The following is a 15,890-nucleotide window of genomic DNA, read 5'->3' as shown; positions in this document are numbered from 1 at the left end:
GAGCTAATAATGAATTATTTATAAAACTGGGGGATGCAGCGCTGCAAGCCAGTCAGAAAATGTTGTAAAATGTGAGACTTAAATGTACAATTTTACACATTTTCAAAAAACTATTGACATTTCTTCTCGATGAATGTCTGCTTTCATTAAAGCATTTTAAAATGATTTATTGTGGAGCATGTTGAGCAATTAAGTAGGTATTATGCACTGTATTACTCATCAATATGAATCGTTACGGCATTTGTTTACAGGTTCTCGGAGACATTATTGTTCTGTTGAGGATGTACCTGTGAAACAGCATGTGCTTGGTTACTATGGAAACAAAATGTGATGCTAATCCTGAAGCATATAATTAACCTTGACCTGGTGGAGATGGTTGCTCCTGCTGCGCTCTGTTTGATAATGATTTGATGTGACAGCTTTATTTAATAACAGCAGTTATGTTGTTATAAAATGTGTCACACAGTGTCTGCTCTTCTTATTGCAGTGCCGTAACCCTTGAGCCTATTTAGTGTTTGACCCTCTAGAAGCAGCGTGTGACACTAATTAAACCCAAAATAATGCAGGTCAATTGTTTGCTCTTTGTTTTTGTTTCCTTTTTCACAGTCCTTAACTGCATTCAACACTTAAGATTAACTACAAATTGATTTTATTTGTGGCTCATTTTTACTGTTCTGGATGTAGTTAAAGCTTTCTGTGGTTCAGCATTTGGACAATAAGTATACCGTCTCTTAAAAATAGAGAATAACAAATGTCAAATATGTGTTGTTAGTATATTGCAACGTTTTTTTCCCAATCTCTCCAAACAAAGATAATATTACCGCCCTAAAGAAAATGCTATTTGAACAAAAGGCAGCTTATTGAATGGTATTCTTTGTCGCGGTTAAAGCTGTCTGCATTGAGCATTTTACACTAGAGATGCTGCAAGGTACACTTAAAAAATATGGAAAAGAAAGGACAGCTTTTGAGAGATTTTATGAAACCAATTCAATTGAACAGACAGAGATAACTTCTCTGCCCTAAAGAATTATTAACACATTTAAGGATACCTTATTTATGTTTTGCTTAAAGCATGATTTAAGACCATGCTAACACAAAGGAAGTCTTCTTATGAAACTACGGTAAGGTTAACCAATCAGACTCTTTGTTTGCTTTATAGTTTATTGTTTTTTTGGCTCTTATATAGCTTTCAATTAATCCCTTGATCACATTTGATGTAGGTAAACCGGTCTGTGTCTAGCATTTTATACTAGAGGTGCTGCAAAGTACACTTACTTAGAAGGAGAAGGAGAAGGAGAAGGAGAAGGAGAAGGAGAAGGAGAAGGAGAAGGAGAAGGAGAAGGAGAAGGAGAAGGAGAAGGAGAAGGAGAAGGAGAAGGAGAAGGAGAAGCCATTTGAACAGAAAACAAACTTATTTACTGGTCTCGTATTTATTTGGTGCTATATGGATAAAGACAATATTATCCTCCTCTGAAGACACAACCCGTTGTTTGTTTAACAGTGTATTGGTTGCCCTGATATATAATTAACCTGTGTGTCTCCTCCAGGACTGCTCCCACCACACCTATGGCCCTCACTGCGACACCTGCCTACCTGGTTTCTACGGCAACGCCATCCGTGGGTCACCTGCGGACTGCCAGCCCTGCGCCTGCCCGCTCAATCTTCCTAGTAACAAGTAGGTTATAGGTCTAATGGCGCCGTGACGACATCATTTAATAAAAAAAAAAACACCTCAATCTATTGCGGCTGACCCCACTGTGCGTCTCTGGCTCTGTGGCCCCCATTTTCTCCTCTTGACCCCCTCTTTTCATACTCTCCTGACACTTGGAACTGCTCGTCTCTGAAGGATAGCGCCACAAATACAATCTTCATCACTGTGGGTAGGAATATAATTGTCAAGATATGAAGAGAAATATTATCACTGCAGGTAGGAGTATCATCATAAGTGGAGAAACATCATCCCTGTGGGTAGAAATCTCACCACTGCGGCCGGACGACTTAACACAGCAGCAAACTCACACCTCCCACAAGTAATTAAGGCATTTAAAAGCTTTCATCATACCTCTCGTGCTGTGCAGGTTTCACTGTCTCAAATTCCGCTTGTTCAAGTGACAGCAAGCATCTGCAGAAAGAAGCAATCTGTTTGTCATCGAAGCAGCCCAGTTTAGAGGCATGGGATAGGCTCTGTCTGATTATGGCTCATCTAGGAAGTCTGCAGACCCTGTGTGTAAGGCTGGGGTGGTGCCAGCTGTGCAAAAACACACCCCATTTGCTGTTGTGTTCATTGTCCATCCATGGCTGCTCCATCCTGGGCATCGTTGGCTTTGTTGGCATGGAAGATGGTCATCGGTGACCCTGATTAAATTTGAACTTTCATGGTTAATTTCATGGATGTGTGAAGAGAACTGGATACAGCCTCGGAGGCGGGACCCCGTTCATTCCTATGAAAGCTTCTCAGTGCTGAATGAAGCCGAAATGGCCTGCCTCTCAAAGCGGAAGTACCCGTATGTTGGCCCATAGAGAGTGCACACTTTAATTTCGCCTAAAGCCCCGCTTCCAATCTCCCACTCTGGGGTCAGTCAAATTCACGGCGACAGAAAGTAACTCTGGATTCGGCTTTCAGCGCATTTTAGACCCACATTATTTAAATAAGGGCCATAGGAGTGTTTGCGGTGGATAGTTGCTTTAGTTTCTAACAAATCTGCTGTTCTGATCAGTAGAACAATATATATAATTATTGATTGAATTAAACGTTATCTTTTTATTCCTGCGCTTAAAGAAATGTAGTTTCTCCAAATGTCCAGAGAGAGATGCTGTGAGTTTGGTTGCACAGTTGTTACACCAGCATGGACACACACACACACACACACACACACACACACACACACACACACACACACACACACACACACACACACACACACACACACACACACACACACACACACACACACACAGGCAACAGCAGCAGCTGAGAATCCTCATGCAGTCATGACACGGCCTGTCCTAAACTCTCCGAGCTAAAGAAAGATACAACTCTCTCTGTCTCTACCCTCTCCCCTCCTCTCCCTCCCAGAAACCCCCTGCCGTAATAATAGCTTTAAGGTGCCGTGCCTTTCAACCCCTCAAAATAGCCCTTATGTTCACAGAGGCGAATCACTGGAAAAGCCAGACAGTCAGACTGCTCCGGTTGGCTCTTACAAACATCTGATAAAGTATTGTACATGTAATCAGATTCACAGCAGATTAGCAGGAATCAATTTAGTTCTGGAGAGCTTCACTAACATCCAGGCTGAGTAACTTCACTTCAAGAGCTTCTAGTTAGATCTAAATCGACTTAACATTTTAGGGGAGGATATTTAACGACACTTAATCAATTATCCATCAACATAGATCCTAGTGATTCTTACCTTCGATTTGTGTTGTTTTAAAATGACTTATCTTTCCTAGTGCTAAACAACATACTCAAATGGACAAAATATCTGGTTTTAAATAGAATTTTTAGCTGTATTTCTGTACATGTTGCCCTCTTGAAACACAATCTATGACTTGCCAGTGCCATCTTTTTCATGTTCTCTTTTTCCTGACAGTCAGACTACTTTTTTGTCTCTTAAGAATCTCACCACAGATAGAGGCTTCATCGCTGTGGGTAGGATTATAATTGTGATGGCATGAATAGAAATATTACTCCACAGGAAGAGGCATCAATATAAGTGGAGAAACATCATCCCTGTTGGTGGAAATGTCATCTCTGCTGGCAGAATAAACACAACTGTGGCCAGAAAAACGTGACACAGTGGAGACTGTGAAAGACGGGAAAATACTGTCATATTTTACAAAGGAAAAAACGTCATGGATTATATTCTTTGAGAACTTCTCAGACATCTTTATACTCAATTCCTACATTTGAAATCATCTGTTTGTTATTCTAACATGAATTCAAACCGTATAATCCAGACAAAATATGTGTTATTTACACTTGAATTCATGGGTTTAGCCATTGTCACCACATTGTTTTAAAATCTTGGAGAGCAATTGTTATATTTTGTATACAACTTGATCATTATTGAGCCACAAAAGCAAGGCTGTAGCTTTTTTGTTTACTCTCTGAAATGTACTCATTGGTCAAAATGAATTGCTTTAAACTGTGATTCGCAGCACATAGTGTATTCATCAGACATTCCCTGATCTGATTCCCTACAATCACCTTATATCTCTATTTTAAAGTAACACACCTGCTCAATCCAGCTTGTCTAAGGCATTATTCCTTACTTGACACTGAATTACTAACCTGTTCCTGTTGGAATCTCCTCAGATTTCAAATAACATCTATTCCTAGGTCTCTCTATAATAATAATATAAATATAGAATAGTCCTCTCAGCTGTACCCAATCAGATTCAAGTCTTAGTCACTTGAAATGTGCACAATTAATCGCTGTAAGAAGCACTAATACTCCCAGGATTTAGATATTCTCCAAAAAATCTGCATGATTGTCTATTATTATCATCTTTTGATGTAGATCTGGATCAGATGTCGATAAAAGAATTGTGTCTATTATTAGAGTAACTCATTTGGATGATTGTGCCGCATTGGCAGCGGCACTTTTCAAGTTATTTCTGTTTGTGTCTCAGTGTTTAATGATATTTGAGTTGTTTGAGATATTTTTTTGTCTCCCGATACATCAGAAATCCACATACTATATTTTATTCATCTCTTCTGCTTTTATTCCAGCCATGATGTAATCACTTCGAAGTTAAGTGTTACATTAGAAGCTGTCAAAGGACGTCAGGCACTTTTGCCTTTTTATTTCTGACGGGTTATATTATCAGGAACAGCTCTATAATTTAGATATTCAAGATACCTTAAGAGTCAGTTTTATTTATACCCTTTCCTATTGTAACAGCAAATCATATGTTATACAATTACATTACATTTCATGGTATTTTGCTGGCACTTTTATCCAAAGCGACTCACAATGTTCCACATATGATGCATTTGACCTTCTCTGCAGATATAGTGATAAAGTCTCATCACATTTAATCGTTTACATGAATGTGTGTTTTGGCTGAAATATGTGCTTTTTCCTCACACATTTTCTTAATTCACTTCATTTCCCCCCACATTAGATGTATAGAAACATCACTGAACAGCTTGGCTTAGCAATTGCCCATGATGATTATAGCTATACTAAAATATATCCACTTTTGGACCAAAGTTAAAGTTTATTTAAAAGTTTTGTGTTGTTCACGTGCATTTGCCAAGCAGTCTCACTTGTAACTCAGTTAGCCAGCCTGCCGTTAGCGAGCCAGTGAGTCAGTGTGGGGCCGGGAACCTGAGCCAGCAGAACTATCTATAGTTTCTGGAAGTGGGAGGGCGACAGAACGAGGGCGAGAGACTATCGTTTTACTCTCTCTCTCTCTTTCTCTCTCTCTCTCTCTCGCTCTCTCTTTCTATCGCTTTCCGTTCATTTGGGTTTCAGTACATAGAGAGGAAGAGTGTTTTCATATTGTGTGGAAGTACAGACATGTGGGTGTGAGAGGAGGGAATTAAATGTGTGTGTCCTACAGAGTGTGAATTTGAGGATTGGCAAGTGAAAGTAGGGACACAAGTGTGAGTGTTTGTATCTGTGTGTGTGAGAGACCAACAATGGCCTTAACTCGCCTTTGTCCTCTGCTCTTCCTCCTCCTGTTCATCCCTCTCTCCACACTGGGACAACGCTACCAAAAATATCAACAACTTCAACAACAACAACAACTTAATCTCGGCGACTTTGAAAGTTTCAGCCCCACCTGTCATCTAGGGGAAGGAGGGGAGTTGCTGTGTGACCAGTGCCAGCCCGGGTACACAGGACCACGATGTGACAGGTAACACACATACACACACACACACACACACACACACACACACACACACACACACTGAACCTGAAACGTCACACTCTGATGATAATCACAACAGTGCTTATGCTTTATGTCAATATGTTGAAGGTGCTGGGTTTCCAAATTCAGAATTTCTGAAAACAAAAATGGAAATAGCTATCATTAATGATCAAAACATAGAATTGTGTCTTTAAATCTCGTGAGGTCAAATATTTTGTTATAGTTCACCAGCGATTTGGCCTAATAAGTGCAACATGGTGACTATTTTTCATGACCTTTGCATGATTAAAACAGCATTTTTATAATGTTTTGCTATTTCAAATGTAGATTAAAGCTCTTCTCTTGAAAATAAAGCCACAATTATTGTTGTGATTGTTAAAAAAGACTATTTGGAAGAGAAATCAGGTCATTCGTTCCCCAATGCAAATAGAAACCGCTGCTCATTAACAGTTTCTTGAGTGCTTTATGTCTCGCTGTCCATCTAGCTCTCTGTCCGCAGCACATTTATTATCTGAGTGACATTCTTGTTCCATTAGCTGTGAGCTTCTTTACTAACCCAGCACTAATGAGAAGCCTCTCTGTCTTGTTGCTAGTCTTGTTAAAACTTCAGGCTAAGCTGTCAAGTGGTGACGCAGAGTAAATACAGTTTTTTCACGATGCAGCCTCACTTAAATACATTCGGACGGGTTTTACCCACAGCTGAAGTATTAAGTATATTTATAGAGGACATATCATCCTCATTTTCAGGTTCATATTTGTATTCTGTGACATGTTTACATGCTTTAATGTTCAGAAAACTCTTTATTTGTTTTCATACTGCCTGTTTGCAGCTCCTCTTTTCACCCTCTGTTTGAAACCAGAGCCCAGTCTGCTTTGATTGGTTAGCTGGCCGGCTTTGTTGTGATTTGTCAACCTCTTAGAGATGTCCCGCCCCTTAGCCTATCAAGTACAATGTGTTGGAGCACTAGCTGATAGAAGTACAAGTGGCGTCACTTTGTTACAGAAGCGTGAAACGCCTGGACTCCTTTGTTTACTTGTCTTGGGGAGTGTGTGTGAGAGAAGTGTTTGCATTTTCAAAAAAGATTTTACAATAAAATGTACCTTGTAGCTCCAACATTTTGACTTTTTCAGCGATTTCAGATGTGCTTTTCTTTTGGCTGGCAGTGTGTGTTGACGCACATTGAATGCCAGTTGTTGACAGTGTATTATTAATAATGTACATGTGCTGCAGAAATGAATAAGTGACCTTGCACAGTTCATGTTTTCCATTTGAAAGAGGAATGTTTTGCATGTTGTATTACAGTCTATGAAGCTTTACCATCAGGACAGAATCCCACATATTGTATACTTTATTACCAAGTGCAGCATCTCTCCCCTTTCCACTCAGTCAGTCTTTATTAAAATAATTCTCTAGGTAATTTGTTTTATTTATGGTTAACCAATAGATTACTTGTGCTAAACGCTCATTTTAAGCCATTAAAAAAAAAAATGTGGTTACAAGATTGTTAAAAATGTATGTAAATGTATCATTTCTGCATGCAAATAATGCAGTTACAGAAGAAATGTTGGAATTAAATGAATACATCTTAAGTCTATAGGTATAAATTACTTCAATAAATAGATTTTGGTGCAAACAATGTATTTTTTCACAACTCAGCAACCCAAAGTTGTTCTCAGTGATAACAGCCCATAAATAAAAGACCCATTTATTATTAAAAAATCTTTAATTGCATATGTTAAGTCATGTACGTAGGATGGGAGAACTTGACTTTATCAAACTACAGCTACTGTGGTCTACAATTACAATGAATAAATAACTTTCCTTGTATCTAGAGCGATAATGATGATGACAATTTCAATCCCGAATCGAAACATTGTGCTTCAAATAGTTTCCTCTGTATCCAGCCTCCTCTGTGTTGCTAGTTGAAAGAAGCTGCTTGTGGACACGGCTCGCTGCCATGCATAGTCCACATGCCTCGCCATTCTGTCCACAGCAGAATCTCTCCGTCTGCGTTTAAGTCTTTTTATAAACTTCATTTGCCACTGCAAAGTAAACAGACTGATTGTCAGTCCATTTATTACCTTCGTGTGTCACCAAGAGGCATCTGCACTGCGCTTTAAACCAGACAGTGAACAATGTGGTCCCAATCTTTAATAGTACAACTTTCCAAATCTCTTTCTGATGTCCTCACATGTCCAATTAGTGAGAGGGGATGTGTGTTTTGAAGCGACTAAATGTGATAAAGCTAAAAAAACAAAACAATCAGAAAGTGTCATCAGAGTTGCTTTTTCCAAATCTGGATGGCAGTGTTTGAGGACATGAAAAATGTGTGTGTATGTGCATGTAAATCTGTCTTTGAATATGCAGAATGCATCTGTAAATGTACTTTATTGTTATGTCTGTGTGTGTGTGTGTGTGTGTGTGTGTGTGTGTGTGTGTGTGTGTGTGTGTGTGTGTGTGTGTGTGTGTGTGTGTGTGTGTGTGTGTGTGTGTGTGTGTGTGTGTGTGCTGTTCTGATACCATATGGTGCCTCCAGTCAGTGAGCAAGGACAGCTTGTAAACAAATGAGAAGGAAAGAGAGGCTTGCTTGCTGTATTGACTCAGAGCACAATAGGCATAATGTAAAATAATATTTTATTGCTAATGACAGTGTTAAAGAGGTAATCAGCAGTTGGTTGTTCCTTGTTCTATTAGTCTAATTGATACCTGCCATGCGCTACCTGCCATTACACTTCATTATCTACAGTGCTTTTGTTATTGTTAGTGGTAATTAATTGTAATGTGCCAATTTGTCTATATTATGGGCTTTAACAAAATAAGCTACTCCATTCTCCCAATGCTAATAGACTCTCCATTCGCTGCTAAGTGATTCTGCTTTTCAATTTCCTGTCCATAAACAGCCATGTAGCATTGAGCTGAAAGCTGTTTAATGCAACTGCCTTTCAAATAAGTCTATGTGTTAAATTGCTGTGAGTAGTAAGCTGCTATTAAGAGCCATCATGGGTTGGACAGTAGCTCCAGATGTTATTGGTTTTTCACATCTTACACGTTCATTTGGATTTGGGAATTCACTCAGTGTGGCTGTAAATACTGTACGAAGCAGTGGTGATGACTGATGTAATGATGATCAGCCACCTGTTTTTAAGACAATGAGGAAACATTACTGAATAAGTGTTTACGAAGATACTAAAATCTCTGTATAGTGGACAGCATGACTTTCAAATGTAAGGCTGACAACTATTTAACGGCTAGACCAAAGTCCTGCCAAATGGTAAGCCACAGTATCAGGTTCAGGTTCAGGTTATTTATTTATACCCATAGGTAAATTTGGTTTGCAAATAAAAAGACAAGGGATCCATCCTGACACTCTAAAAGCAAACACAGACAACAGACACATCTCTAATAAAAGGACTAATAAAGTACATGTAAAAGTACAAGTACACCCTGCTCCGTCAGATCTCAAGACATTTAAAAACATAGACAAGCATGGACATTCAAAATTCATAAATAAATAAATACATAAATCAATCAATAGGTAAATGGGCATCTGTGTGACGCTCTTTGATAATGGAGATTGGCCTGGGTCCAAATTTACTGAGAAAACATGCTTAAAAATGCTGACATTGAATATTATTTTATTTTAAAGAACACCAAACAAATACTTAGCAACTGTCCGCAGCCTGCATTGAATTACATATACATAACAATCAACAAATAAATTGATAACATGTTGAAGTTTTTAAGTTGAATATTAGAAATCCTGAAACTAGGTTTTTTTTTTATGTATCTCAATATTTTTGAAAGAGATAATGTATATGCATCTGGAATAGAGACATATAAGACCGGAAATGTGAAGGCTAATCACATTCAACTTAATGGAGGTGCATTGTCACATTGTTTATATTAAAAGTCTTTGAAAAAACTGTGAACATGTTTATCAGTCACTGTATACAGTTAGACATTTTAAGAAGTGGAATACTTTTCCTAAAATCCTGGTTTCCAAAGTATTTATATCTAACTTTCTATTATCAATAGCAGAAAAGTGAAAAAAACTGATCCAATTATAACTTGTGTGGAAACTTTGGCAGGACGTTTTGTGTTCATGTAGGAGCCCCCTCATTACCCACAGTGAGATAATGATATTATAGGTTTCAGAGCAGTTTCAGCTGTATTATACATATTTCCATGTTGGCAACCCCAGGTAGATACTTAATTTGAATGTTAAGGACTTCAATAGAGTGAGAGAGTAAGAGATAGGAGTATGAAATAGCTCTTTTATGAGAAAAGTGCTGATACTTCCATAGCTCCACTCCCTTACCGAGTGCAGAAGGCACTTCTGTTCTTTGAAAGTATGGAGCCTCAAAACTGCGTTATGGGAGCTGTGCGTTTGCAGCTTTAAGTGGAAATTGCAGTAACAGTTAGTCTTACTGAAACAAACGAGAACTTATTTGATCTTATTCCCCTGCATTTATTAAAATACATACATACATTTAAAACTATGTTACAAAAATACTGTATATTCATTATATTTTTTTTATATAAAAGTCCCATTTTAGTTCCTTAAAACAACCGACCCCAATGTTCTGCTATCAACAGGAAATAAACAGTGGCACTCTCAAAATGTTTGGAAAATCGGAAAGAAATATGAAGGAGGGGCATGCCTCTCTTTCCCCTGGCGCCGACTCCCCTCTTGCAGCATAACACTAAAAATAAAAGAGCATAACTTTTAGGATGCCTGCTCCTCTCTTTCCCCCCGTAACTCTCTACCAGCTGTGCTCACCGTCCACTTCCTGCGCTCTCTGAAGGCTTTGACCAGGTGTCTGACCCCCCCAAATATCTCTCGCTTTACACACCAAACTATAAATACCTTCACTTCCTCTTTAGGTCCAAGTAGCTAAACACACAGGGACATGTAGTGGCTCTAGACACTTCTTACTGGAGGGGGGAGGATGACTGGCGCTAGTTGTTTCATGAGAGGGGCACATTTAAAGAGGCCCTATTATGCTTTTTAGGGTTTTCCATTTCCTGTAGTGTGTTATATAGGTTTTTGTGCATGTAAATGGTCTGCGAGGAAATCCCAAAGTCCCCCCCACACACACACACACACACACTACCCCCCTGCCTAAAATGCCGCAATTAGACTCCTTTGTTGATTTCTGGAACATAGTGACATCAGCATGTCCTGCTTATATTGGCTAGCGCTTCTACACATTGTATGTGATAGGCTAAGGGGCGTTGACCAATCACAACAGAGCCGGCTAGCTAACCAATCAGAGCAGATTGGGCTCTGGTTTCAGACAGAGGGCCATGATGCAACTGGAAAAAAATATCGGTGTGAATTAAACTGGCAAAATAAAGTACGAACACACTCCTCTTCTGTTCTCTTTTATCAAAAACTCAGATTCCTGCCTGTGTGGTTTTTTCCCTCGACTATAGGAATGTACCTGCAGCACTTCACACACACAAGGACACAAACTGCAGTAACATGCACACACACACAGAAGCTAATAAACCAGTTCTATTGAGTGCCAAGGAGGGTCAGTGGTAATAATGGCTGGCTGCTCTTGACTCTTTCCCTCTCTCCGTCCTTGCTTTTCCCTCCTCTCTAAATTCAATTCTCTTTTCAATGTGAAGACCTTTCCCCCCCACCTCTCCCCTCCTCTATTCGCTCTCTCCTTCCTCTCTTCTCTCTCTTTCATCTAAATTCCTTTTTTAGCCTGTAGAGCGTTATTTCCGCTCAGGCCTGTTTTATTTGGTTTCAGCGGCTCTTGACACGGCACAGTCCTCTCAGGTTAATATATTTTGCCGCATCTGGCCTTCCTTTTATTTTTAATCAAACAAAAGAGGCTGAAAAGCAAAAATTTACATCTTTGAAATGGACTGACGTTTGCAAGTGTGTGTCCTTGTCGCTGTTCGAGGGTGCTGATGAGCATTCTTTTAAATTGTTGTTTCAACAAAACATAGCTTTCAAAGAGATGCTGCTTATGATTTTCTCTCATGTTCTTACTAAACACAAATAACTTTAAACATTAAAGGATCAAAATGCTTTTGGAATATTCACAGACACCACAATTATACGTTTCTAAAAACAAATGTTCAAAAGGATTAGGGGGATACAAACAAATATCTATACACTTTGATACTGCCATATTTGGTTGATTGAAACTAGTGGATTTTTATTTCTTGAGTTTGACCATTTAAACTAAAACTGTTTTACGTAGGACATAACCATAATAGGTTTTTCAGATTATCGTTCCTAATATTCATTTGTTTTGCCTATCCTCATAACATTTCCTTTAAAAATGCAATTGTTTTATAAATGAATAGATTAAATGCAACACTTTGTCACAGACAGTGTCTCCAATTGCATAAAAGGTAAAGATTAATGCAAATGCACATGAAAAAGATGTCTAACCTCTGTTTCATTATACATATAGTATTGCCAGTTTCTTGCTAAGCCCAAAAATACATAAATGGGCGAGTAGCATTTGGATATTTCTTGCTTCAGGTTTATAAAAGTAGTTCAGCTATCTGAATACTCTCATGGGTAAATCCCGCAACAAAGAAAGAAAAACCTGTTTGGGATCGAACTGCCTGAAGACATATTTGTTTTATTTAAATCTCTGGTAAAGCTTATTTCTTTCATAACTTTCGTTTCACATGTTTGGTTCAGTTCAGTTGCCCTCCAGCTCTTGTGTGTGTACATCTTTGACTTAATGCCTTTCTGACCCTCTGTGTGAATACGTGTGTTTCATATAAATTATACATCAGCCTTGACCGATCAGTCTCTCTGGTCATAGAGACACCGGTAACAATGCTGGTGATTCCCCCGGACTCTGCTAGATGAGATTTATTTCTTGTTTATTTTCTGATTTGATATGGGCTCCTGTGGCATGAGACCTGCTGTAATTAGCGATCTAGTATTTTGTTTTTGTCACCCAAGCTGAGGTAAACAATCATTTGATCATATTTGCCTGCTGAGAGCCGTTTGTTCGGCAGTTGTAAGATACAAAAGAGAGAAGATGGGGTGAGCCACTGAATATTTTCTTGCAGGAAAAAAATTGAAGTAGTATTTGCAACATGAAAGGAGAGCAAATCTGTACTACCTGCACATTCAGTAACACCTGAAGCAGTATTATCCCAACCTGAAATGTTATCCTGAAAGAGAAATAACAGCATGACAGCGTGTTGCTGCTACTTGAAAGCACTAGAGGTGGAGGAGTTTCATGGTACTTTAAAGCCCCTATGTGTGGAATTGTATGTCATTATAGCGTTTTAGAGATTATTCTGATAGCATGAGTGTTTGTTTGTAGAGAAATAACACATTCGAAGGAAACCATGCACAGACCTTTATGTAGACTGATGGCTAAAAGGCCCCTGATATGAGAAACACATTCAATATGTGATCACATTGTTACATATTTTGATAATGCTATTACTCTTGATAAATAAACAGATATTAATGCCGTCTCAGTTTTGGTTTTTGCTGATTTCAGTAATCCCAAATTGCTTGTTGATCAACAACAAATGAAATCAAATTATTTCCAAAATTGAACATATGCATATGCATTTCTATCTATTAATAGTTGTGACGATTTTTAGCAATGCTCTTTCATAAAATCCCTGAGTCCAATAGCATACGGTATTATTAGTAGTAGTATTCAGCAAAGTTGCTTTTGGCTAAAAAAGAATACAAAAAACGGAAATCCGTTTAAATGTACCGACTTGAAATGTTGTTTTTACCTTGTCAGGTGTCTGTGTTTATAATATATTACCGATTATAAACCAATCATTAGTTTGATGAAACCAATATTGTTGACCTTTTAGTAGTATGTGTACATTTTCTGTGCATTTGGTTAGTGTTGTTTGTTTTTTAGCTTGTAATGTTTCTTTATAATACATGAACCAGTACATCAACATGTTAGATATTGTAAATAGTTAGTTTACTCTGCCTAGTAGGTAGTACATTACATTATTCCACCATTCACTCTTTTTCATTAACTGTTGAACCCTTTTCCCCACGCAGCAGCAGATGATGTTTACCGAACATTGAGTATAAGACAGCGTGACCTCACTTTGTCTCTCCGCTGCCTCCAGATGTTCGAACGGATACTTCGGCCAGCCCTCTGTGCCCGGGGGATCCTGTCAGCCCTGCGACTGCCATGGCAACCTGGACCTGTCCATACCCGGCAGCTGTGATCCAATCACAGGCCAGTGTATGCTCTGTCGCCAAGGTTACGGCGGCTCGTCTTGCGACAGTTGTGCTGACGGTTACTACGGAGATGCCATCACAGCGAAAAACTGCCAGTGTGAGTAAAGAGACGCAACACCAGCGTCAAAACTGTAAAAAAACAAGCACATACACGTAACACTGGACATTTAACAGACGATTTTATTTCCTCTTGTGGTTTAAGTCACTGTTGAAGTTGGTTTGTCCGTGAAAGTAACAAAGTAAATAATTATGGAAGTAATAAAAAGTCCAAACCGATTAACAAAACAGCTTTGTATTAATATTGGTTTTACATTGAAACTTAGGCCATTATATCATACTGACATTTTGAAGAAGTGTATCAGATATTCTTTTACAAATTAAAAGTTTGACTTTTTGACAAATAAACCAGACCATTAATATCATCAGATACAGCCGTGCTGGTTACCCCTCACGGTGTGAGAAAAGGGTGATCAGGATTTTGATATACAGAGCCCCCGTCCAAAAAGAAACTGTACCTTATTATCTTTAAAAGGCAATAACAGACCTGGGAAACACTGACCATTGATTGGGTAAAAGCAAACATACTGTATATTGAAAAGTTTGTCATGACATGTATTTTAAAAACACTGTGATCGAATTTAAACCAAAACAAATCTCATACATATGGACTTCAAGAGGTAAAACATAATCTACTTTTGTAAAAACGAAATCATTTTAAAACCAGCTTTAGTGTCTCAGCAGGGGTGTTAAAGTTAACAGTGGTATTTCCTCTCTGAAACTCAATTTTAGCTAAATGATACCTTTAATCCCTTTACTGAAACACTGAGTAGATGCACCATCTGGAGTGTGTGTGTGTGTGTGTGTGTGTGTGTGTGTGTGTGTGTGTGTGTGTGTGTGTGTGTGTGTGTGTGTGTGTGTGTGTGTGTGTGTGTGTGTGTGTGTGTGTGTGTGTGTGTGTGTGTGTGTGTGTGTGTGTGTTTGTTCGGTGACTCTGCGTCGGCAAGCAGCTGTGCTAGTAGGAGGTGTGATGTCGGAGCAGCCCACTGACTGCCAGCTGTGTTTAAGAGTGAGAATTAAAAAAAAAACTATACCTGTAAAAAAGAAACTGAACAAGAGAGGAGGAGATGGCAGCAAATACAGACGTGCAGATGGCGCTTGTTTGTGAAGATCTTCATTTAAAACCTGTGCCGTTGAAGAAAACGGTGGCACAAGCAGACAGACAGGTTAACAGAGAGAGACAGGAGATAAATATACAGATACAACTCTGAGACGAGCACAGGAGCAGCGGCTGACAGCGATTTATGTGCATTTGATAGTTCATTGTTCTGTAGTTGTTTCCCCTCTCCACCCAGCTAAATGGTTATTGATTAATCAGCCTGATCTATTGCTCTCCAACAGTGCTGATCGGCTGCTCGTGTCTTGGAGCTGGAGGGTTGATATTGATCCTGTACGAATGACCACCAGGAATTATTAAAACACAACTCTCTCTCTCTCTCTCTCTCTCTCTCTCTCTCTCTCTCTCTCTCTCTCTCTCTCTCTCTCTCTCTCTCTCTCTCTCTCTCTGCTTCTGTCAATCTATCTATCTCCCCCTTCTGTCTGCTCTCCCTACTGCTCCCACTCTTAATGAATTTTATTGAGTAGAGCAGGAGAGTTCAGGCCGAGTCCATTTGCGCACTATTAGACTGTAAAAATCCTTTAACGTTTTTTTCCCCTCCCATCTGTGTGCTGCCTCCCCCTAATAGTGGTCCAGAGTTATTCAGTAGAGGAATAGAAAATAGTTTGATTTTGCAGGGAAAC

At 39.0% G+C, this 15,890-nt stretch overlaps 1 protein-coding gene across 1 annotated transcript in view; it reads left to right on the top strand.

The window, feature by feature from the left end:
- The window catches only part of lama2 (laminin, alpha 2), a 160,640-nt gene that overhangs the window by 72,932 nt on the left and 71,818 nt on the right, over positions 1–15,890 (top strand). Inside the window, 3 exon segments of the mRNA XM_063902014.1 lie at positions 1,548–1,675; positions 5,779–5,865; positions 13,979–14,190. Of these exon segments, the coding sequence (XP_063758084.1) occupies positions 1,548–1,675; positions 5,779–5,865; positions 13,979–14,190 (427 nt within the window).

This window comes from Eleginops maclovinus, chromosome 15, assembly GCF_036324505.1.
Source record: "Eleginops maclovinus isolate JMC-PN-2008 ecotype Puerto Natales chromosome 15, JC_Emac_rtc_rv5, whole genome shotgun sequence".
Classification (NCBI taxonomy): domain Eukaryota; kingdom Metazoa; phylum Chordata; class Actinopteri; order Perciformes; family Eleginopidae; genus Eleginops; species Eleginops maclovinus.
The sequence above is the reverse complement of the archived record's forward strand: the minus strand, read 5'-3'. Positions and strand labels throughout refer to the sequence as shown.